Source organism: Phyllostomus hastatus, unplaced genomic scaffold (assembly GCF_019186645.2).
Source record: "Phyllostomus hastatus isolate PE091 unplaced genomic scaffold, TTU_PhHast_1.1 phas_scaffold_46, whole genome shotgun sequence".
In the NCBI taxonomy this organism is placed as follows: domain Eukaryota; kingdom Metazoa; phylum Chordata; class Mammalia; order Chiroptera; family Phyllostomidae; genus Phyllostomus; species Phyllostomus hastatus.
In genome coordinates, this window is record NW_025334032.1 from 16,941,623 (window position 1) to 16,965,789 (window position 24,167).

General features: G+C 40.4%; 1 protein-coding gene across 9 annotated transcripts in view; it reads left to right on the plus strand.

Moving 5' to 3' along the window:
• ARHGEF7 (Rho guanine nucleotide exchange factor 7) overlaps positions 1–24,167 on the plus strand; it is a 133,261-nt gene that overhangs the window by 84,555 nt on the left and 24,539 nt on the right. For all 9 annotated transcript variants that reach the window (XM_045821204.1, XM_045821197.1, XM_045821195.1 and 6 more), the window contains 7 exons: positions 9,817–9,939; positions 15,253–15,391; positions 16,142–16,201; positions 16,987–17,133; positions 19,125–19,211; positions 22,215–22,293; positions 22,490–22,629. In XM_045821204.1, the coding sequence (XP_045677160.1) occupies positions 9,817–9,939; positions 15,253–15,391; positions 16,142–16,201; positions 16,987–17,133; positions 19,125–19,211; positions 22,215–22,293; positions 22,490–22,629 (775 nt within the window). The remainder of the gene's footprint in view (positions 1–9,816; positions 9,940–15,252; positions 15,392–16,141; positions 16,202–16,986; positions 17,134–19,124; positions 19,212–22,214; positions 22,294–22,489; positions 22,630–24,167) is intronic.

Here is a 24,167-nt window from a genome sequence, read left to right on the forward strand (position 1 = left end):
TTGGTGAATGAAGATCATTTGGCCACAATTTGGGGTCTTTTTGCAAGAGGCTGGCTAGCCTGTTGGGCGCATAATGGAATAAATGTTTGCTTCTCCTTTCCTACTGGCTATAGGTGATGTAGACTAAATAAATTAATACTTGTGTAGCACATTTTACAGTATCTCTTGTGAGCCTCTTGTCAGCCCTGTGAAATAGGGCAGATACTGCTATCTTCACAGTATAGATGTAAAAACTGAAGTTCTGAGTGGTCAAGGAACGGTAATGGCAAACGGTGCCAGGTGTTAGACCTCAGTCCTTGAGTGTAGCTAAGAATTCACAGGCAAGAATTCAAATGTAAGTGGTAGTTTGTTTAGAAAGTTGCAGCGGCAGAAGAAGTGAGCCGTAGACGTTAGCTTTCTGTTGGGTAGAGAGGCCAAGGCGGCCGGCAGGCAGGCAGCAGTGGTAAGTGGGTTTGCCGCATTTGTCCTCTGACAGGCAGCTCTCGAGATGTGGGTGCGCCTGACTTGCTGGCCCCACATCCAGTCCTGTGCCTGGAACTTTCAAGTGTGTGGTGTTTTTTGGGTTTTTTGGGTATATAACTTGAGACGTGTTGCATGGGGTGGATGCGACCCACATCACCACTCCTCGCTGAATGTCTTGGGGTTTTCACTTTCTCTCTATCCTCATTTTCAAGGTCCTTCCTTTTCCTCCTCTTTTGCATATACTTCATGCTTCTTTAGCCCCTGTCGTGACACTCAGGGCTGACAAAGTATATCTGAGTTTAAATAATCAAATACATCTTAGTTGTGTGAATGAAAATGTCTCATGGCTTCCTTGCTGTTGCTTTATGTTCAGATGTGATACATGGGGCACCATTTCATCAAAAAGATTCACACAGATTTATGAATTGGTCTGCCAGATACTAACAGATGATAGTCCTTGGCTCGCTGGAAATGGATTTATAGGATGCCGCCATCTGTGGATGACTCTAAGGGAAACATACCCATTTTGGAGCAGCATTTGGAGAATTGTGTTTCATGGTGCTATTAGAGAGCAAGACAGTGTCTTATTCTTTATATTCTTAGTTATTTACTTTTTGAATTTTAACATGTAGTAAATTTTCAGTAAATAGATGGTCTTAGATTATCAAGTCAATAGAGCTAAAGGAAGAATTTACTCCTCTAGGGATAGTTTCTGAGCAGATTTGTTGTTTGAACTATGATAGTTAAAAAACTTTGTGATTTTTGAGTTGAGCTGATTGAAAGGGATATTGTGTTACTAACTGATGAAGGCGAGACTAAAGAAAGGACTTAGGATAAGGCAGTAAGTTCTTTCTGGGGTGTTTGTGTACCTTCTAGTGAGGGGGTCTGACAGACAGTTGGCCAGCCCTAGAATCACATAAGGTTGGAGGTGGAGATTTGGGAGATGTAGTGCCCCACCCCATCCCACTCAACCGTGTGTGAAGAAGTGTGGCTTGGGCATATTTGCCTCTTTATGTCTTAGTTTCCTCATCTGTAAAATTGGGTATAGTAGAGTATACTGTGAGTATTAAATAAAAGTCAGTAGCTGGTGGTGACTGCCTGGGCTTTGTTTCTTGATGTCGAAATGCATTCTCCCTAATTCTGCAACACTCTCCCTCCCATTCTGTTAGAGCCATTTGTGATTCAGTACTAAATGAAACACTGATTTTGGATGTCCGTGGGTGAGTCGCTGACATTCTTGAAGGAAAGGTCAGTTTTTCTTCAAATTGAAAGATTTTTTTCCCCCTCACCCTTCCAGTTCTTAGGCATTATTTTCCATTAGTTTTAATGTCTGCCTGGATTCAGACTAATTTAGGACATTAAAAGAAATATGTGGGATATATGACTTTAGATATTACTACCTTTGGACAAATTGTTCTGTAGAAGAAGGTGATAAAATTGTGTTTCCTCAGTTTTTTCTTTGCTGTAACATTAAAAAAAAATCTTCACTGAGGATATGCCTATTGATTTTTAGAGAGAGAGAAACATTGATGTGAGAAAGAAACACCAATCGGCTGTTTCTCATAGGCCCCATACAACCAGAGACCTAACCTGCAACCCAGGTATATGCTCTGACCAGGGATCAAACCCACAACCCTTTGGTGCACAGGACAATGCTCCAACCAGCTGAGCCACGCAGCCAGGGCAGCCATAGCATTTTTGGAGATAGCTAATAGGTAGCCATGGAATCATTTTGGAACTAGAGAACACTGTAGTGAGTCCAGTGATCTAATTAATTGGTATGAGAATTCACTTCCTTATTCTACATTTTATTTTTTAGTGTGGATGTTTTTATTATTTTTCTTCTAAAACAGCTGGAGGGAAGACAACTCATTTTTAACCACTAGCTTAGTTAAAACCATCATTGCCTCTATTTGGAGTGGTAGAAAGTAGCAAAAATATTTTTAATCTTATTCTCTTCAGACATTAATTAGTTACTTGGAGGCTGTGTCTGTGTCATAAACTAAAAAATCAGGACAGTTTCACTTGGAATGTGAAAGAGAAAATGACTAAGTGTTTAGGAAAGAAATGTCGGGGATGACTAAGGGAGCATTGTAAATGGTAATTTGAAGAGTCAGAGTGATTAGAATTGTAGAAATTTTCTTTTATGTTTTTAGCTGCCTTGTTTCCTCTTCTCACACAGTTGCTTCTGGCTCCTTCTACCTGCTGCATAGATCTCACGGCTCTGCCCCGAGTCCTCTCCTCTTGCTTTTTAGTGGCCACCGTCCTGAGCTGAGCTAAGGCAGCTCTTGCTCCTGCCTCTTAAGTCTGCCTTTCCAGATCTGATCTCTTGATGTGTGTTTTCACTATCTGCTTGATATTTTCGTGCTACTCTTCTCAACTTTTCATGTCTTTCAAGTCAGCTCAGCAGGAATCCACATCTTTGTCCCTGCCTTTCTTCTCCCCTGGTTACCAGCCTCTCTCCCCCCACCTTTTTTATCCTTATTTTGGTTAAAGACTCCACTGGCCCCCTGTCCTTTCTAGAAACAATAGGTGCCTGTCTAAGGCTTTCTGTGTTCTTGGCTCTGCCCCTGCGCTGCCCTTACTGCTGCCACTTGCCCTGACTTAGGTGACCTCATCCCTGCTGTGCCCTTGTACGAACCTCCTACCCAAGCTCTGGCCTCCTGTTGGCCCCCTGTGTACCCATCTCTCCATCAGCCCAGGCTCCTTCTGCAGTGGGCCTCGTTCGGTCAACACTCCACTCGGAAACTTTGGATGGCTCCCAGTTACTTTACTTATTCACAGCAGTGTTTTAGAAACCTGTTTCTGAGATATTTGAATGGGACATCTTGTGGAGGTAAAAGCTGATTCAGAAGATCAGGTCCAAAGTTTTAATATCTGTGGTAGTCCCTTAGGTGGGTTTCTGTCTGTCCAGTGGCACCAGACTTCTCTCCTGTCCCTTCCTCTCCTCGTGCCTTAGCTCAGCAGGAAAGCCTTTCTTTCTGTCCTGTGGGGGACCAAGAAGTGTGGTTTCCCACTCAGTTCTCCCTGCCATTCCCTTCCTGTGGATTTACTTTCTTCTCCTCTTGTTAAAAACTGCTTGTTCTTTCGGACCCAGTGAATATATATCACTTATTACAGCCTTCTTTTCTTCCTTTGCATTTGCTTACATGCATGTTTGGGATTTCAGTTGCAAACTCTTTTTTGATGGGTTTTTAGTTGCAAACTCTTTTTTGATGTATAATAGATATAAGTAGACCAAGTTCCCTTGTATATGACAGAAGAAATTCAGATTATTGAATAAAATAGTTCATATAGTATATACTGAAGTATTTAATTGATATTGATTGAATAACCACACTGATTTTGTTCAAAAGTGAATTTTAAAGCTTATCTTAATATATACATATATTCATTTTTATAAATACTCTTTGGACTGTTATAGTAATGTTTTCACAGTAAAATAGTATGTATTTGTTTTAGATTATTGTCAAAATGCAGATTTAAACAGGAGGATGTCATTTATTTATTTTTTGAAGGCTGTCATTTTAAACTATCTAAATAATAGGAAGCCTGGGTGATGTAGAGATAATAATTAACTTTGGAGAGCAGTCTCACTTGGACCCAGAGCACGTTTCTGAGCCTGGGCTGTCCTTATTAAGAAGCAGGGTGTAGGAGTGGAGCTTATCTGGAGATGATTTGGGGTTAATTGTACACATTTGTAGAAGCAGGTGCTGACCCGTGTGATTCAGATTGTAGGGTTTACCTCCTGTGTGTCAGTACAGGAGGCAGTGTCTGCCCTCTGCCCCTGGGTTGCCATGCGCTGTCACCTGGGTAACTCTTTCCATAATTTCCTTACGTGTTTAGATTGCATGATCCCATAGAAACATGATTTCAAAGCACATTTCCAGTGCCAGAATGTTACAAGTCTGGGAATTTAGAAACTGATGGCAAACCAGTGGCATGTGCAAGGAACACAGAAAGGTGATCCTGGCAGGGAAGGAGCTCAAGAAGGCTGGTTACTGGTGAGAAGAGGACTCTGGGAGGAATCTCAGATTCCGCAGCCTTCCTGGGGCTCTGACATCCTATTTTTTAATCCCCACACAAGGGCATTTTTTCATTGCCTTTAGAGAAAGGAGGGAGAGAGAAACATTGATGCAAGAGAGAAGCATCAATTGGTTGCCTTGCATATGCACCCAGACTGCAGATCAAACCCACAACCTAGGTATGTGCCCTGACTTGGAATTGAACCTGCAACCTTTTGGTTATGGGACAGTGCTCCAACCAACTGAGCCACCAGCCAGGGCAGCTCTGGCATCCTTGAAAGAGTTTTCTGTGTTCAGGGTTTTGATTTCCCCAGAGAGGAGGACTGTCTGTGGACTGTCTCAGGCCATTGCCATGGTGTCTATCTGGCTACAGTCCCCAAGGTCTCCAAGGCACCTCCCTAAAAGGGAACCTGAGGCTGCTTACATAGTCTCTTCTCTTGAAGTTGCCCGTCAATCATGGACAGACACCTCGGGCTTTATTGAGAACACTGAAGTGTGCTGAGGTTTACCCAGCTCATAGTGATATCTTCATGTTGATCTTAGTCTCCCCTCTGAAATCTATAGTGAATTGTGGGCTGTGAACATTTTATCTAGTTAGCAATACCAACAGGAATGAATGTGTATGGAAGAAAATTGCTTAGCAGTTTTATGATTTCTCAGAAGCATTTTCTGGGATTTGTTCATTTGCACTTTGGGAAAGGAAAAAGGCCCTTTGGACATCCCCTTGTGTCCTTTGCTATTACTCTTACTGCAAAGACTAGAGACTGGATTGTTTGTGTCAACACAACTATTACCAGATCATTGGTAACACCTGTTGTCAGAGCATTGCTGACACCACTCATGACACCACTCTCTTGGCCATTAGCGCTACCAGAAGGCCACAGGTGGAAGTTGCTAGCAATAACAGCTTTGTGAGCCATTTGTTCCTTTGTACCTGAGCTCAACACCATGTTCCGTGCCCTGCCTAAATAGTACCATTCTCTGAGAAACAACCTCTAGAAGCACAAGGGAGAACCAAAATGGACATTCTCAATTTTAATTCTGTCACATGCTGCATTGATGATCTTTGTAAGTTTCGCTTGCTTGTTCTGTTTATTTAGTGATCCTAGATGGTATCATGTGTGAGACATGTTAGCACATGACCTAGGTTCCAGTCTTAGGGTGACGCATGTAAGCTTTCTGAGCTCCATCTGCTGGTGCCATTTAGTGAGTATGGACTACGATGGCTTTATAAACTGTAAAGCAGTTTATATGGTGGTGGTGGGTATAGTGAATTCTTGCAGAATTGGTTTGAGAGAGGTAATAAAACTCTAGGGCTGGGCTCAGTGGGGCCAAAGGAAGAAAGAAAACCTTATTTAATGAAGTAATTGTTCATGTATAAGTCATGTTAACATATAACTTAATTTTAATTAATCGATTGAAATATAAGAAATGAAAATCCATTGATTTAGATTTTAGGTACATTCTCCTTTGAATGCATCCCTGGGCTGTGGTATTAGACCAGGTGAGAAGTGAAATCATGGCACAGTATATGGCATAGCACTGAGCAATATTATACAATCACAAAAATCTAATCACTTCCATGCACACATCTCTGACAGTGTTCTTCTCTTGTTCATGAGACTTTGTTATCCCATCTTTTCAGTTACCTTCAGTCCCCTCAGCTAGGCAGTTGGGGTTTCCTGCTAGAGCCCTCCCCTTCTAGAAGCCAGACTCTACCGTTTCACTGTGTCCCTGAGTATGCACATCACCTGCTCAAATGTCAGTGTGTTATAGTCTCAAAATACTGTGTCTTAGGTGTCTGGATCCTGATAGAAAGCAGGTGGTCCTGTGTGCAGCATCCTTGCTGTGTGTGATGACTGGTCTTTGGGTGACTTAGAAAGGGGTGCTGGTCTCTGTGCCTTCTCCTGGCGGAGGGTGTGCGCTTTTCTTCTCTGGGCTGGCAGCATTTGTATCTCGCAAAATTGAGCCATCATTGGCTGTTTTATATTCCCCTTATTTTTGTTCTTGTTTGATATTTACCCACAAAAATTACAGCCACCTTTAAGGTAAAAAAGAAGATTTCTTACTCTTTTTAATCTGTTATTCCCAGTGCCTGAGTAGTTGAAGTTTATTTGTTAGGTCAGTGACTATCTTGCAGATAGAACTGTGGCTAATTCCTGAAGGCTATTTAAAAACCCACTTAGGAGTTCACGCTTGGGAAAGAGTCTGCTGGCAGTACTGATGCTAGGATACTTTGACTTCAGATAAGGATAAATGAACTAAACAGTACAACTCCAGATAAGCCTGTTCAGGGCGAGATGGTTACTGTATTAGGTAAACGCTGTTGACAGCTGAGCCATGTTCTGTGCCAGAATTAGTGTGCCTTGCCCACTGTTTCTCAGGATAGTAATGGTGATAATTGCCTTCATGTTTTTGTTTGCTTGTTTTTTTTCTATACTTATCTTGTTTTTTCTATACTAATTTATTTTTTGTATTATGTTCATTTCTTTCAATATGTTTATATGTATTAGGTGCTTATGAATTTTATGCTCGTATTCTAGAAGTCACTCTGGACCCTACTGGTTTTTATCTGTAGCCCTACTGCATGGTCTCAGGGTCTCCCTTGACTGTCACCCTGCATTTTACCACCTCAGTGTGAGATGCTGGTGTCTTCCTCTCTTGTTGCTGTAGACTTTCATTTCCTAGGAACGTCCTGAGGAAAGAGTGCTTGGAAGGTGGTTAATCCATGTTCATACTAATTATGATGGATGGAGATAGAATTGTCTGAAGTTATTTCTATCTGCTATTTTTTTTAATGGTCCACTCCTATTTTTTTCTTTTATTGTTGTTCATGTACAGTTGTCTCCATTTTTACTCCACCATGGCTCCCCCACCCCACTCATCCCCACCTCCTACCCTTGAACCTACCCCCTTTGACTTCGTCCGTGTATCCCTTATACATGTTCCTTGATGGACCTTCCCCCATTTTCCACCATTATCCCTCTCCCCTCTGTTTACTGTCAGTCTGTTCTTTATTTCAATGTTTCTGGTTATATTTTGCTTGCTTGTTTGTTTCGTTGATTAGGTTCCTGTTATAGGTGAGATCATAGGGTGTATTTGTCTTTCACCGCCCGGCTTATTTCACCTAGCATAATGCTCTCCAGTTCCATCCATGCTGTTGTGAAGGGTAGGAGCTCTTTCTTTCTTTGCTGCTGCGTAGTATTCCATTGTGTAAATATACCATAGTTTTTTCATCCACTCATTTACTGATGGGCACTTAGGTTGCTTCTGTCCACTGTTTGAAGGGTCAGTATTGTTGAGAAGTCCAAGGCCATTCTAATTCCTAAGTCTTTGTGTGAAACTTGTGTTTCTCCCTCTCAAAGCCTTTAGACTCTGTCTCTAGAACTCTGAACTCTCAACTCTGATGCTGCTGAATTTCATTTGAGTCATTTTGCATCCCTCCTGCTGGCACTCTGAGTTCTCCCTGTCTCGAGATTTATGTCTTTTAGTCTGCCAAATTTTATGGTCATTTCTTCAATTTACTTCTGTTTATTTTGTTTTCTATAGCTGGAATTTTTAACCTGATGTGGAACTGCTTGTCTTGATTTTCTCGTCTCTTTCTTGTTAATCTGGGAGATTTCAGAACTTCATTTTCCAGATTTTCTTTGACTTTCTCAGTTGCTCTTTCATTTTGATTTTCAAAAGCTCCTTTATTTTTGTCCTCAATGTTCTAATTTTCAAGATTTCAATCTAAGATCATCCAAACCTGTAGAGAATTTATATGAAAACTTACTTGAGTCAAATTGAGGATATACCTGGATACAATATCCTGTCAGCAGACTGAGTTAAGTGCTTTTGGGAATAACAGTTTGTAGTTTCTTTTTATGCATTAAGGAGAGAACTAAGGAGATGGGGGAATCTAGGTGGAGAATGGATTACTGTGTAGTTAACAAGATTATGTGCTGTCCTGAGGGTGGTTACTCACCTAGGTGCAGAGAAAAAATGGACAGCTTGCTTAAGAAAAGATAAACCTTTTACCAAAAAGGTATGTGCTGGGGCATGACTACCGACCATGGCCTTCCCAGTTAGGAATTTACGATCAGATCACCCTGTGAGGTACTTTCCATAGAACCCCCTTTTTTCCATCCACAAAAGCATCCTTTTCTTTTTTCATAGATCTTGTGTTATTTCTCTCAGGATTAAATTTCTTTTGAATATTTTTCTGTTCCCTGCAGACTATCATATTTTCTCCCCATTCATATTCCCCATCTTTTGCCCTTTGTTATTCTTGTTATATTTTTTTCCTAAAGTGTTAGGTCATATTTTTGTGTCTTCTAATAATTAAGATTGGTGCACTAAACACTTGAGTGGAAGTGCAGGTTGTGGGTTGAAACTTTTTGACTGTTCTGTTGGGGAACTCCTGGTATGACTATTTTTTGGTCACTTTTCCTTTGGTTCAGGTTCCCTCAGGAGAAGAGAAGGCTCTTCAGCTTTCCTGCTTCGAAGGTTGTAATCCTTCCTGTCAGTGCTCTGGGGCTGGTCATGTTCTTTCACACTGTTTTCTAAGGACCCCTGCTCAGACTCACTGCTGGGATGCCCAACCAGTGACCTTCTGGTGCGCAGAGATGCGCGTCTTGCTGCCTTGTAGACCTTTACTCAGCCTTGTCTGTGGCTCTGCTGCTGAAGGGTGTCCTGATTGCTGGGGCCTAAGGTGTGGTCTTAGAGTGGGATTTACCTGCCAGTTATGACCGCTCATCATCTGCTCTTCAGCTTCCAAAGTGGGTTCTGATCATCTCTTTTTTTGTTCTTTTTGTTCTTGTCAGTTTATGCCTTCTGAAGAATCAAGCCAGCAGTCATAGTGTGGGTTTGGGAAGTAGAGGGCTTGATAGATGTGCTCGGTGCCGGTCTTCATCTGCAGGGAAAGGTGGCTTTTGTATTTTTTGTGTGCCCATCTTGATGCTACTTTGGTAGGAAAACTTACGGACCAAATAGCCACATTTTATACTTCTTGTTTTATGCAAAATGTAAGACATCTGTTTTCCTCACTGCTCAAAGAAGCCTGGACTTGTGGGTTTGTAGCTGTGCTGTGTGCAGGTGCTGGCATCTGGACGCTGGAGAAGAGGTAGGGGTTTAGCTCCCTGTTTTGTAGCAGAGCAGCTTTCAAGGTAGGTGCTTCTCCCTGTTATAACCATGTTGTGAACAGTGGTGTTCTGGGATTTGTATATTTTGTTTTCATAGGGTGGTACACAAGGAGGTCTTTCTTATTCAAAATATTCTCTATTTGTTACTTAGCAATTTCCTTCTGCCTGTAATTTAGGATTATTTTCTTTGTGTTGTATGTCTCCAGGTTGCCTGAAACTCAGCAGAGAGTTGGAGGCTGCTTTTTAAATCTGATGCCACAAATGAAAACCTTGTACCTTGCATATTGTGCCAATCACCCATCTGCAGTGAATGTTCTCACGGAACACAGGTGCGTTCACGTAGACACCTTACCTGAAGGGAAAGGACTTGGGGTACCTCCAAAACAATGCTAGTACTCACTTGATTATTCAACAATGAAAATTTTAGTTGCCTCTTAAAATTAGTGCCTGAAAAGTACTGGTAATAAGTCTTCAAAATGCATATTAATATTTTTGTAATAGAAAAGGATATTTTTTGAAGTCTTCCCTTCAGCCTACAACCCTTTGGATAGTGGATTGAAGGAAGCTGGTAAGATTTCTAGAGTGTAGCTGCAAGCTAAATCCAGGCTACCAGAATCATGTTTCTCTCAGGTCATACAACTGGAGGTACATGAGACTGCATTCGATTTCTTTTAGGAGAAAATGTCCCATTTCAAAATTAAGATTGGGTTTTATAGGTGTATTGAACATTAAATTGGAAACTATTAGCTTTAGCTTTTCGACCTGAAACAAAATTAAAACACTTGAATCAGAATATACAGATTTTCTGCCAGTTTTTTAAGACAAGGCCATCCGCGTCCGTTTCCCGAAAATTGTAGGAAGATTGGGGAGCATTGCAGTCAAGAGCAGATGTCAGAGGGCGCAGAGGCACAGATTGGTGTGAATAAGTGCTTTAGAAAAATGTTCATGGTTTCTTTTGAAAACAGTTCAATATTTATTAAACCATAAATGGAAAAATAGCATTAGTAGCATGAAGATAAGTGCCCCGTGCTTTTAATTCTAATATTTAACTTCATCTCACTCTAAATATTTCAACTTAAAACCTAGAAACTCTTGGTAAGCAAGCATTGCTGAGCTGTTTAGAGATTGAGTTGAGGTTCAAGTGCGGCATCCTTGTGAGTATGAAAGTGGCAACAGGGCTTCTGGATCAGTCACCCCTGTTTGAGCCCTGACTATAGCTCTTAAGCAGGTGGGCCTGGGTCACCTCACACTTCTAAAAGTATTTCGTAGGGTTATTGTAAGCCTTAAGCAAAACATGTGTGAATTGATCAGAAGTGAACGAACATGATTAAGGTCCTGAAATGAAACTACAGTCTTTGATATGGTGATGAAGAGAAGGGACCTTAGGATAAACAGTGTCGGACAGAAACAGAAAACCTAAAAGACACCCCCTGCCCCCAATTACCTCACCCTTCCTCACCTTTCCAGGAGGGTGGCTTGCACCTTGCTGAAACCATGAAACCTGTATTCAGTTATGCTCTCTGCTGTCTATTCCTGGAGATTACAAATTAAATGAAATTTTACAGAAGTGAAATGCAAAGATTAATTGTGTTTCTGAAAAATTTTAAAGGAATCGTTGATACAGTGATGGGGGAAGATATACAGAAAGTAAATAGAGTATTAGGGGAAAATTATAATCATTTTTATCTTTGCTCTCCTTTTTTTGAGGGATTCATTCTCTAGGATTGGGTTAGAAGTATGGAGGGGGGTAAACAATTTTAAGGAAAAATTCTAACTAAATACTTTTCCCATGAAAGTGAGGATCTGTCCTGAAGACATTTAAGATAAATTCAGACTGTTAAAGTTTCCTGAAGTAATACTTTCAAGGGAAATGCCTACAAGTATGTGCTGTTTATCCTCTCTTCTGTACTGTTACTTTAATGACTGCACCATAGCTGAAGTGTAAGTGTAGCATTTTCCCAAAATAGCAGGGTAAGAATACAGATCAGTATCTGAGGGGGGAAACTGTGCCTCCTCCATGTGGCTTGTCCCAGTGTTGGGAGGTGGGTGGACTGAGGTCATGCTGCCCTCCTGGAGTGTGCCCAGGTGCCCTCCTGGAGTCTCTGAGCAGCGAGAGTCCCCACTCTGTTCACCAGTCAGACCCCACTTCTAAAGTGTAAGTCCATGAATTGAGATGAGGATCGCAGCTGGCTGGTAGCTTCTGTCAGCAGTCACCGCTTTTCATTCTGGGATCTTTACCTGTAACCACTTTCCTGCTTCCCTGCATTTGTTGAAATGGTAAAACTGCCACACTGATGGGTAGATTAATCTATGTTTATGCTTGAATATGTTTTTTAAGGATTGATTTAAGTATAGTGTTTTGAAGTTTTAAGGCCTATTTGCAGCTATAATGGGTTAGTTTAAATTCTTAGTGTGAATCTTGTGAATGCATTTACAGAACCACCAATTCTAGAATTAGAACTCATATGTACTTTTTGCATTATCATGTGATAATGATAGTAGATATCATATGTTAATGACTGCCTATTTTGAATGAATTGTGGGTTTCATAATTTAGTCTGTCAAATGAGTTTTGTTTTTTCCAGCACTTTTAATTGTTACTTTTTTCTTGGCTACATGGTAGTTCTTATTTGTGTTCCCCCCCTTTTTGCCTTCTTGCAGCCCACAGTGTCATTTCAGTAAATACAGCAGAGCTGCACTGTATAAGGATTGCTCACATCAGTAGAAGTTAAGCTGAAAGAGCCATTGTTTTGTGAAAATAGCTGTAACCATTTTTGTTTTATTGTACTAAATTTTAAAAAAACTGAAAAAATGAAAGTAACCTATAAAGATTTATAAAGTTGTTTTTTTTCTTAACCGTCCATGTTCTAGCATTACAAAAATGTCGAGTATATTAAAAGAAGTTACTTTTGCTTGCAAAAGTTTTTCACTTATATTTTAAGTTGTAGGGTTTTGGGGAGGAGGGATAATAAGAATAACTTAGTTTTGTTAATTTTTCTTTGCTGTAACTGTAGTTACAAAATTTAACATACAGTTCTGAAATATCAAAAATCACATGAACAGACTTTTCTGTGATTTTTCTCATGGTAAAAAGGCCCTGCATAGATTATATTTAAAGAATTTGAAATGTACTTCTGGTACCATAAAGTTTCATTTTTGGGGGATTTTGCTTGATGAATTTTTCAATAATTAGAGAAAAGCATGGAAAATATAAATTGCTCCTTCTTAAATCCATCATTTTACTCTACTTGTGCTTTAGGGATTGACAGAGTAATTTGAGGAGGAGCATTTCTGAGTAAGGATTGATGAGAAGTGTGAGGAGGGCACAGCGAGTGTGAAAGAGCAGTCTGGTGTGGTCAGAGAGGCCAGACCAGACACAGAGTGTCTCCTCAGGCTTCGGGCCCGACTTGGGCTCAGCCATCCAGCCGGCAGTGAGAACAGACGGAGTGGCCTTCACTGTGCGTCCTCATCTGCAGACATGCATAATGACGCTTGTGTCACAGGCCCAGAGTGCTGTTTACCAGAATCATGATCAGAAGCATTTGCTCTGGTGCCCTGCTCAGAGTGCTTGTCCCATAGTGTCTCTCCCTTTTCTTCGTTCTTCTTTGTTTCCATTCTCTCTGCCGCTCTCATTTCTGCTTGAGCTCAGCAAATGGCTGGGGTAGGTGGGAGAGGAGGCTGCAGGTAGGAGTCAGTTTAGGAGCACTCTTCGCTTCCCCCACCCATCTCTTGTGAGGAAGGGAAAGTGCAAAACGATAAAACTGTGCAAACATGTACTCCAGGTTACTCCTCATGGCTTTTAAATCACTATGACCTCTGGGATAAACACTAGACTGATCCACAACAAGGTTCCGAAATACCACTATTCCCGGTTTCAGTAATCCTAGCCCTGTGATTTTCCTGAGAAAACCATTCTTAGAAAGCACGGAGTTACCCACAGAGCTCTTGAACTGTGTGTTGATTATGAAAGCAGGCACACCCACAACCCTAGAAGTAGTTTGACAGCTTCTGTGGTGGTAGCATCTTAAATTGCGTCATCATGATGGCTCACTAAGGAAATCATAGCATAGCCTTATTTCTTACAGAAATGAGAAAAGGTTTATTATATGTGTTAAGTTTTTATAATTAGGGTTATGGATGCTTAAGCAATGTAAGGCTGATTTCCTAGTGATTCATTAATTTGTTTTCAACCTGATATTTGAAACCTTATATTTCTAAGTTGGTTTAGTTAAGTAGAATGATTTCTCCTTTAGACGATGAGTCGAGGATGAGGCAATGGGGGGAGTGTCAATATCAATTCTCGTTCTCATACCTCTCCACATGGAGTCATTTTAGGTTGAACCATAGGAAACTTATATTCACCACTTTTCAGCTAGCACTTTCAAATGGTTTAGCCTAAACACTGTACATATTTTTACTAGGAGCCCTTAGTATAGCTGGTGTGTTCCCAAGCAGCTTGGGCAGGGGGCCAAGTGTAGCTGGGTGGGGGTAGGGATGGTACTGCTCTTCCCAGTAGGTGACATGGGGACTCAGAGTTCACACTGTCCTCTTCCCAGTGGGTGCCCCTTTTTCTCCCAGCCTGTCTGCCCCTCAGTTTCCCCTGTCTGGAATGACACGTGCAGCAGCAGTGAGGAACACAGACCTGGGTCCTCCCATGGACCCTAAATATCATCTGTCCTGCGGTGGAGAGACGGAAACACAGAGTTTCAGTCACTGATGCGAGTCATAAATGTGTCAGTGACAGTTGACTCCCACTGCACCCCAGGCTTTCCTGCCGTCTTTCTGAAGGCCAAGGCTGCGGAATTGGGTCCCCCAGGGCAAAGGTAGTGTGCATGATGGTAGAGGCCTCAGGAGGGCATTGTTGGCTGTAAAAGGTACATGAGTAATAGTGAAGTTGTTGGAGAAAGAGGAGTAGTAAACTATTAAAAAGTTCTTTTTAAGCTTTTTAATTTTCTGAATATGTAGTCCGTTTCCTCGACACTAAATAAATGGAGATAACTGTCTTCTTTGTATATTGTGCGGATTAAATGAAATGATGGTGTGAAAATACTTTGGAAATTCTAAAGCCTAAATAAGTGTTAATGATTTCATTGTGCCACATTGTACACTCTGAAGGTCAGAAAGGCCTATTTCTCTCACAAAATGCTTTTGGGTGCAGTTCACCTGGCGGTGTTTAGTGGACTGATAAGCGTCTAAAGTGTTAATGCCGTGATCCAGTTTATTGTAGTTTTAAAGCCTCTTTTCTCCCTTATGTTTTTTACCATCTTGAAGTACCCAGATCACTGAAATCTGTTCTAGCTGTAAGAATGCATGCTGACATTTGAGCACTTCTGTAAGAAATCGACTTGCTGAAATGGCCTTTCATGAGCGGGATTGCATAGGAAACCACGTGAATTCTGTGTCATGTACAACTGTTTTTGTTCATAATGAGAGAAATAACATGAACCCTCTGGGGTTCCTCTTTGGTGTTTTGAAATAACCAGCACATGTTTGGCTAGAAAAGTGGTGATTTTAACAGTGTTAAACATACCCTGTTAATATTTCATATTCTTGGTGATTGCTAGTGGGGATAAGAGAACATCCTCATGCTGAACTCTTAATAGCGATGTCTTACTCTTTTTTGCTGGCTGCGTGTTGCTCAGTGAGGAGTTGGGAGAGTTCATGGAGATGAAAGGTGCCAACAGTCCGGGGATTCTCGTGTTGACCACCGGCCTCAGCAAACCATTCATGCGCCTGGATAAGTACCCCACTCTGCTCAAGGAGCTCGAGAGACACATGGAGGTACTGCTTGTCACGTGTCTGTCACTTGGCATTTGTTACCCGTTGTCAAAGAAATGATTATTAATGATTTATTTTAGGCCAGAACCAACAATAAGAGTTTACCAAGGCTTTTAATTCAGTAGATTTCAGAATGATTTTGTTAAATATTAAGTTTTTTCTTCTTATCCCAGATCCTTTATCTTTTCTTTCACCCACTGCTGCTGATAGAAAAGTTCCAAAATGTAGAAAATGATAATAATATTGAGGAGTCATATCAGGAACATATAGCTACAAATATAAAATGTGTAAGTTGTAGAGTAATATAGTGTTAAAACTATCATTTAATTGAAGGTACATATTATCTTATTTCTGAGTTATAGGCTGTGGGCCTTGCAGAAATTTGGATTCGTGTTATAGGCTAGGGTTTGGTGGACTTTGTCTGTAAAGGGCAGTCAGTTGTTCTCCACAACGGCTCAGCTGTTGCCGAAGCAGCAGAGGCTGTGTGTGAGGACTGGGCGTGGTGTGTGCTGTCTTCACTCACACAGCAGCGTTCTCCTGACCGCAGCTCTGTCTTCCAGACTGTTATTTCCCCTAAGTCCCCTGGCTCCATAATTCCCTTCAAGAATGAGAGGTGGCACTCCAGTGCTGGGAAAAAGAGGACGTAGTACAGGCTGAAAAGTATTGGAAAATTGAAGCTAGCCTGTAGAGAGTGCCTTCTTAAGAAAAAACTTTTCATTATGAAAGCTAATGGTGCGTTTCTTTTATTCAAAGGATTACCACCCAGATAGACAAGACATTCAGAAATCCATGACTGCCTTCAAAAACCTTTCAGTAAGTGATTAGGCGTATTATGGAGTGGTTTTCTTAGATTTTGTTATGGCAAATGAATGTAGAAAAGTTGTTTATCAGCTAAAAAATTAAATGATAAAAAGTTACCTGTGATGTATAATTCAGGTTTACTTTGATGAAATAAAAATGAGTATACCTGTAGTAGTTATTCCATAGCTGATACATTCTCATGCTTTACTAGACTTTGGACACTGGAACAATGAAATGATAATTATTTAAATATTTAAAAGGCACCACATAATTGATGTGATAGCTACTTGAAAATGATTTAAACATGTTTTTAACCTCCATCCTAGTGATGGGGTGTGAAGTGGGATACTGGTGGTTCCGCTTTATTTTTTGTCATGTGCTCTTATTGTTTCTGAGATATACTCCTTATTTATAGCACAAATGGGACTTAGTCTTCCCCCCCCTGTTTTCAGTCTTCTGTGTTGACAAATATTAATAAAATCAGAATATTTTTCTGTCGACAAGTAATAAAATCAGAGAATGGTTTTATATTAATAAAGTCAGAGAATATTTATAAAATCAGAGAGTATATTTGTCTATACCTTTAGAGGTGGCAAGATCTATAATTTTCTAAAACAGTGTTTCTGATTCCAGAGAGGGTTATATGTTTTGCCTCTCTTGACCTCATTTCATACCTGTGAATTAAACACATGGTTCAGTAGATTATCTGTCTTAAGAGGAAGTAAGATACAAAGCAATATGGCCAAACTCACGATTCTGGAAGTTTGTCTCTTTTAAGAGTGTTCTGTGTCTATCAGGCCCAGTGTCAAGATGTACGGAAAAGGAAGGAGCTGGAGTTGCAGATCCTGACGGAAGCCATCCGGAGCTGGGAGGGAGATGACATCAAGACCCTGGGCAATGTCATTTACATGTCCCAGGTCATGATTCAGTGTACTGGAAGTGAGGTACTGCAGTGCGTGCCGTGACCATTTCTGTCCCACTGTGCAGAGTAGGTGGGAACAGCTGTGGAAGAAACACATGAGGGGACACCAGCCGTGTGCTGGTGGACTGTGTTCCTACTCCGTGTCTCAGTTGTTTTCCCTGAAATCGTTCAAGTGCCTTGTGTGAAAACTAAGAGCTGAACATAATCTGTATTAGATGTGATTTATATTTTATAAATGCTTTTTAAGTTTCCTCAATTATGGTCAAGATTATAAATATTTTAGAATGTTATGTTTTTATGATTGTGTAATACAAGATTTTTAAGGAATATGAAGTGATGGCAACATCTGAATAGGACTCCTGTCTCATATGTGTTGTCTGTCTTTCGTCCTGGCCAAATATGAAAGTGGTTTCCATGTGTTAGAGAGGCTTAGCTGATTGTGGACGCTTGGCTGGTTCAGATGCAGCCAGAGAGCAGTTATGATCCAAGTCTGTGTCAGTGTCGGCGAAGAGGAGGCATCCTGACAGGATTTTAGATTTCTCATTAAGAGCCCGGTTCTGCAGGTATCTGCCACAGGGAAGTGTGTGTCTCTCTGGCCGTGACTTCTTACCAATACTGCCATTCTAAGAAATCTGTTTTCGATGGTTAGTTCGTTATACTTTTCTGTTATGAATCCTAATTGGCATTTGCTTATCAGAATTATTGTTATCTTACAGGTTTGGTTTAGGTGAGAGATGAAACCAGAATCTTCTGATATCCTTCACACAGTGAAAATAGAGCAGTTTGTGCTTCAGCATTCACATGACTTTTATGTTCATTGGGTCACTAACTAGTACCTTGATTTGAATTTATTCTACCTTTGTAAAAACATAATTAACATGAACAAAATTGCTAATGATCCATTTCAAACATCAGATTTTTAGAACAGTAAGAAAACTGAAACTTCTACTCACAAACATATTCTTTCCTGCCTATGAAATTTAAAAATGGTATCAGCCCTACAGATTTTTAAATTATGCATTTTTAAATTTTATTTAAAAATCAATGAAAACATTTCCCAAAGTGTTTTCTCGTGATATTAGATTTACAAAATATTAATAGATGCCACTCCAAAAAAATGATGCAAAGTTGTGATCACGACTGAAAAGATTGTAATTAGTTGTAAAGATTTCTTTTTGACAGGGCTTCTCAGAGCTCTGCTCTGAGTATTCAAAGTGTATGTTGTGCATCTTTAAGGAGGGAGTATAACATAACAAGTACTTTTCAGCAACTTCCTTACTGTATAGAGCCCCCTTTTAAAGCATGTTGCCTATGGCTGGTGTTCTGCAGTCTGCCTGGGGACACTGCTCCCTAGTATTATACAACTTCTGTGGGCATTCATTAAGTGGCAGCTTGTGATGAGGGATGTCTGTGTTTTCTCTTTCTGTGTCTCCTTTCAGGTTCTGGGAATTTTTGTCCTTTAGTTGTGGTCTTGGGCTTTTCTTACCTTATGGAAGTGAATAATTTTTAATACATAAATAATACTTTTAAGTCTTTCATGTAAACTAGATTAAGTTTACAGGATAGATGCAAACAACATTAAATTGATAATATAGGGAGTTTTAGGTAAGTGCTAGGAATTTTTAATAGGCCAAAATTGATTTTAACATTTTATCTCACCCATCTTTTAGCGTGAAAGGTCCACCTGTTCTCCTTCCCCACTAAAATTTTACATGTTCTCTTGTTCTGTTTTCTCTCAATCACAAAAAGAAAACTTTAGATGAATTAAAAAGAGTTAATGGCAGAGGTGCAGTCCTTAACCAAATTTTTTAAAAAGATGTTACATGGGCTACTTGTGAGTCTAAGAATTCATTGTAATTTTGTTTCCATTTAATTTAGCTAATAGAATTTAGTAGAGAGAAATATCTAAGCAAGAAAATAGTATGTTTTATAAGGCTTAATTTAAATATATGTTCTTACATCTGTAAGTGTATTTTTTAATAAAAATTATTCATATTTGTTCTTTTATATTAGGAAAAGAATGAAAGATATCTTCTACTCTTCCCAAATATTTTGCTTATGTTGTCTGCTAGTCCCAGGATGAGTGGTTTTATCTATCAGGTAAAACACATTTTTAAATTTATATTCTATTGTTTATTGTGGGTCTGAGAATAATTTCCAGGCATAATTTGAATTTTTACATTAAATGCTACCTGTATATATTTATGTGTTTGTGTAATGTGTGTATAGTGTTATACCTTCAAATATGTACACAAAGCTCCTGTCTCTGTATTGTGATGTCACTGTACAAACACTGTAAGCAAAAAAAAAAGGAGACAAATGAAATTTGTAGAGCTCGCTCCTAAGGACACAGCTACTGAGGTGCAAGGCCAGCTCCGTCAGCCCCTGAAGTCCTGTCTTGCAGTTGCCACTTCATTCCCAGTCATTATGGTGCCGTCGTGGGTGCCCCTGTGGGCTGGGTGGAGTGGGGTAGTGCTTCAGGCTGAGATGTTTTGTAAGCAATGCAGCGCTGAGAGAGACACTGACAGATGGCAGGTGCTGTAAGTAGTGTACGATCAGTTAACCTCTTTATATTTTATATTTCACTGATTTTCTTTGAGGTGTGAGAGTTGATTTAAGAAGAAAATGCAAGGGGAGACCTTTTCTGTTTTTTTACACAGTTGCCCCTCTGTATCTGCAAGGAACTGGTTCCAGGATCCCCTCTAAGATACCAAAATCTACGGATGCTGCTCAAGTCTCCTGTAAAATGGCATAGGAATATGCGTACAGTCGGCCCTCCCCATCCTCAGATTCCCAGTCATGGATAGGAAATACTGTTCTTGATCTGCAGTTGGTTGAATCTGTGGACTTGAAACCTATGGATACGGAGGTCCGACTGTAATTTAAAATGGCGGTATTAAGTAGATTATATTTTCCCTGTATGTCTAGTAGGTGCTTCTGGCAAGATTTTATTGCCTTTTTTTTTCCTGTGTAGTTATAGAAACTAATGTCCTTCCCATCAATACGTAAAGGCCTGGCCAATCACTGTACTGCTTCAACATAAGCCACCACTTTGTCCTCCGAGTTTCACTTTTTAGAACATAGTGTGTTATTTTGTATTATCCTCAGTAGAACACTAGTAAACCCTGAGTCTGTCTCCAGCTTGTTGGTGTCTCCAGAAAGCTTTGCCTGCCATCCAAAGAGGAGTTGTCATCACACTTTATTCCAAAAGGAGCGCTTTAACATTGATAAAGCCAGTATATATTGGCAGCCCAGAAAAATAATGCCTCTTAATTTGTAAAGCTGCTTCTGAGCAGATGTCTGTCACTAATATAGCAGCTACTTAAGTTCCCTCACACCGGTAGCTCCTGCGTTGTTAAATGACCCCAATAAACGTAAAGCTGAGTCCTTTTTCTTCAGCTCTCTCTGGTTTCATGTTTCATGCCTTGAGAGGCTGAGATGGGACTCTGCTCTGACCTGAGGAAGCAGCGGTTGCCCTTTGGGTCAGGCCAGGCCCCAAGAGACAAGGCTGGTGCATCTGCTCTGGATGTAGGCATGGATGTGCCGCCAGCGGGACCTGTTTTCCCGCTCTGCACGATTGCCTCGGGGGTGTCTGTCTCTGAGTGCTGTGAACTATGTGTTGTGAATACTTATTTCTTGCTTTGAGGGACATTAAAAAGCATTAAATCTAGCAACAACCAGAACATTCTATCTCTTGGTATTGATTTGCTAGGTTAGATGCAGTCACACAGCTTTATTTCTGCAGGATTTCTCAGAGATACTAATGCACTTCAGTGTGTTATGAATCTTGGGAAGGAGTGCGCAGCATGCAGCGTTTTTCAAGTTTATCTGACCGCAGAAGGACCAAGCATTATCTAATGTCCCACCTACCAAATGTCAGGACAGGTTTTCTTGGCCTGGATGCTGTTGATGCGGTGGACTGGATCATTCCAGCCCCGTGCACTGTACGGTATTCGGCAGCACTGCTGGCCATCTCCTGTATAGGTATCAGAAGCAATCCACATCTCTGGGACTTTGCCGGTGTCCTGTGCAGGGCAGCCCTTTTCCCTTGCCTCGCTGAGAACTGCTGCTTTTGGAGGTTCTTCACAAGCCATTGGCCCCCAACACTGAGAGACTTTTCCTAAAGACTTGGTTGGTCACCAGGTACCATGCTATATCAGTGGAGACAATTGGTCCATGCCCACCCATCTACCTAACCTCATGTGCCATGACCAGCTAGGCTACCGAGGCAAGAAGAGTTATCATTGGTTATACAGCCACAACACAGTCTTTGGACCAATAAGACATGATAACTGTTTGTGTATTAATCCTGTAAACCAAAAGTACAGATAAATGGTATGGGCTGTTTTAACCCAGGGATGTTTGTTAAGGGTAGACGTTTTTGACAGGACCAAATTTCAGGGACCTTTCGGTGTGAAGCAGATGTCTCAGTGGATGTTTCAGACAGGACTAATGTCCTGCAAGGTTGTTTGCAGTCCTTTCCTGGAATCTCTCCAGTGACATTCCCCATTTTGGTTCCTAAGTCCTCTGTTTTCAGGATGGATGGGCTGGCTGCTGTTTTCTGCATTTTGGACCGTGCTCAGCACAGCTGTTGACTTCCTGTGTGACGGACAACCAAGTATATAACTGCTGTACAATTCCTCTTGCTCAAATTTCCCCCTTATTTTGCCTTCAGACATGGGACTTTCTCTGCATTTTTATGAGGCAGATCAGTGCTTCCATTCCATAAACATGTCATTTAAAATCATTACCACAGGCTCTGGTTTCTTTTTTTTTTTTTATTGTAATGTGTAATGTTTTTGTGTCCTCATGTTTATGTTTAGAGTAACTCATCAGTTGGAATTTATTTGTGTTCTAGGAATTTGTGTTTTAGTTTGCTGCTCTGTACCTTTTTGCTGGCTTAATATCTTGATTATAGTATTATGATTACTCATTTGTGATAAAAGCTTTTGCGTGCATCTGGGACAAACAAAATAGCTTTTGTGGTTTACAAATGTAGTTCCTCTGCCATTTCTAAAATACTTTAGTATTTACTTTAATTGATGGTATTTTCTTTACCAGAAAAGCACTAATTGTTTTTTTTTGGTGGGGGTTCTTTTTTAGGGAAAGCTACCAACGACAGGAATGACAATCACAAAGCTTGAGGACAGTGAAAATCATAGAAATGCATTTGAAATATCAGGTGATAGGCAAAAACTTCGTGGATGCTGTCTGTTGCGGTGATGAGAGGCACCTTACCATTTGTGTGCAGATTCTTTTGCTTATTTCAGAGGGCTGCTGTTTAAGCCTTATTGAATTATAATCTGGATGTGTGTGTGTGCATGTGTGTGCTTTCTACCTGTATTCCCATTTCACCCTGTTTTTCTCATCTCTTGTAGGCAGCATGATTGAGCGGATATTAGTTTCATGCAACAACCAGCAGGATCTCCATGAATGGGTGGACCATCTGCAGAAGCACACGAAAGTCACATCTGTCAGCAACCCCCCCATTAAGCCTCATTCTGTGCCGTCTCATACTGTAAGGACCCCCATATTTCTCCTGTGTCCACACTCCAGGGTCAGCTTTTGGTTGAGTTGTCAGCAAGTGTCAAGTAATTTAAAATGTTATCAAATCTGGATCCAGAATGTACAATACTTATATTTCTCTGCAGATATTCACTTCTCTCCATTGAATAGTGAATAGCCACACAGTGATCACTTTTGTGAAACAGCCCAGAATTGTGCTTCGTCACATGCAGTTCAGTGGTGCTCCGGTGGGAGGGTGCTTCTGTGCTCCGAGGAGGCCTCGAAGACTAAATAACTGCTCCCTTGATGCGTGTTTCTCTGAGCGTTTTAACTGTACTTGTTATGTTTAATCAAAAAGCAAAACAAAAAAATGAGTATTTGTGAGGATGAAAAGGACCAGATTCATGTTGAAGGCATTAAAATGTAATTTTTGATTCATTTTGATTTAAAGAAATCCACTTAGAAAGCCTCAACAGCTCAGCTTGTTGGCTTTTTAGATACTTAAACATTTCAGAATTGATCAGTACCAAAGTGTCAGTGTTTAAAAGTTCTCTTAATTGGTGTGTTTTGCTAAGACACTGAATCATTTGTCATCTTTATCAAACACTATTGAAGAAGCAGGCACACCTCTTTTACAAATGACTTACGATTACACAACATTTCCAGCTGGTAGGTTTTCCTCACATTCTTATTAGATTGTTGTGATCTGTATTAGGACTTTTCCTACCGTGTAGTTAGTTAACTTCTGCACTTGTATCTTTAGCATTAATGTTTTAGCTCTGGAAGGATGGCTGTAGCATAACATTCTGATCGCAGTATCATCATCTTATTGAAATCTCTCAATAGTTGAGAGGCTAAAACCACTAACTTGCTTTAGCTTATGTTTCATTTCAAATGGCTCTACCATTTTTAACTCCTCCAATACTTCAAAAAATAAAGATGATTTTATGGTACTAAACTTATTCCTAAGACATAGGTGTATATGTGTGTCAGGACTTTTCCTAATGTGTGTTTATAAAGAAAAAAATTGAAGTGCCTTTTCATTCAGATTGTCAGTAACAGTCCGAAACTAAACTTTATTAAATTTCTTATCAGATAAAAGTTTGTTCTGTATTTGGAGCCTGGCTTCTCATATTCCTTTCTATCTCCCTTGGTGGCCAAGGAGGCACCCTGTCCGCTGGGACTGTTGCTCACATACACGCTTTTGAAATGTGTGCTATTAGGGAGCTTCCTTTTTGGGTCATTCTCTATTCTCCCTGTGATCTGGCTGTGTCTAGCTTGAGTGTTATTTTAATTTTAGCACAAAGCGTACCTCTTTTGACTCTTTCAAGTAAGGAGAAACACCACCAAATATTATTTACTACTACATTATTATTAGAAGGGATATTTTGCACAATTTTCTCCTTCTGTGAATTACTTAGTTTGAAAAAGTTTTGTAGTAGTTGTCCAACATATTACAAGACACTCATTCACACACCAGGACAGGCATGTGGTTTCTATAGAAAGTTTATTTTTCTGTTCTTGAATGCTGAGGCATCAGCTAGGGCTAAG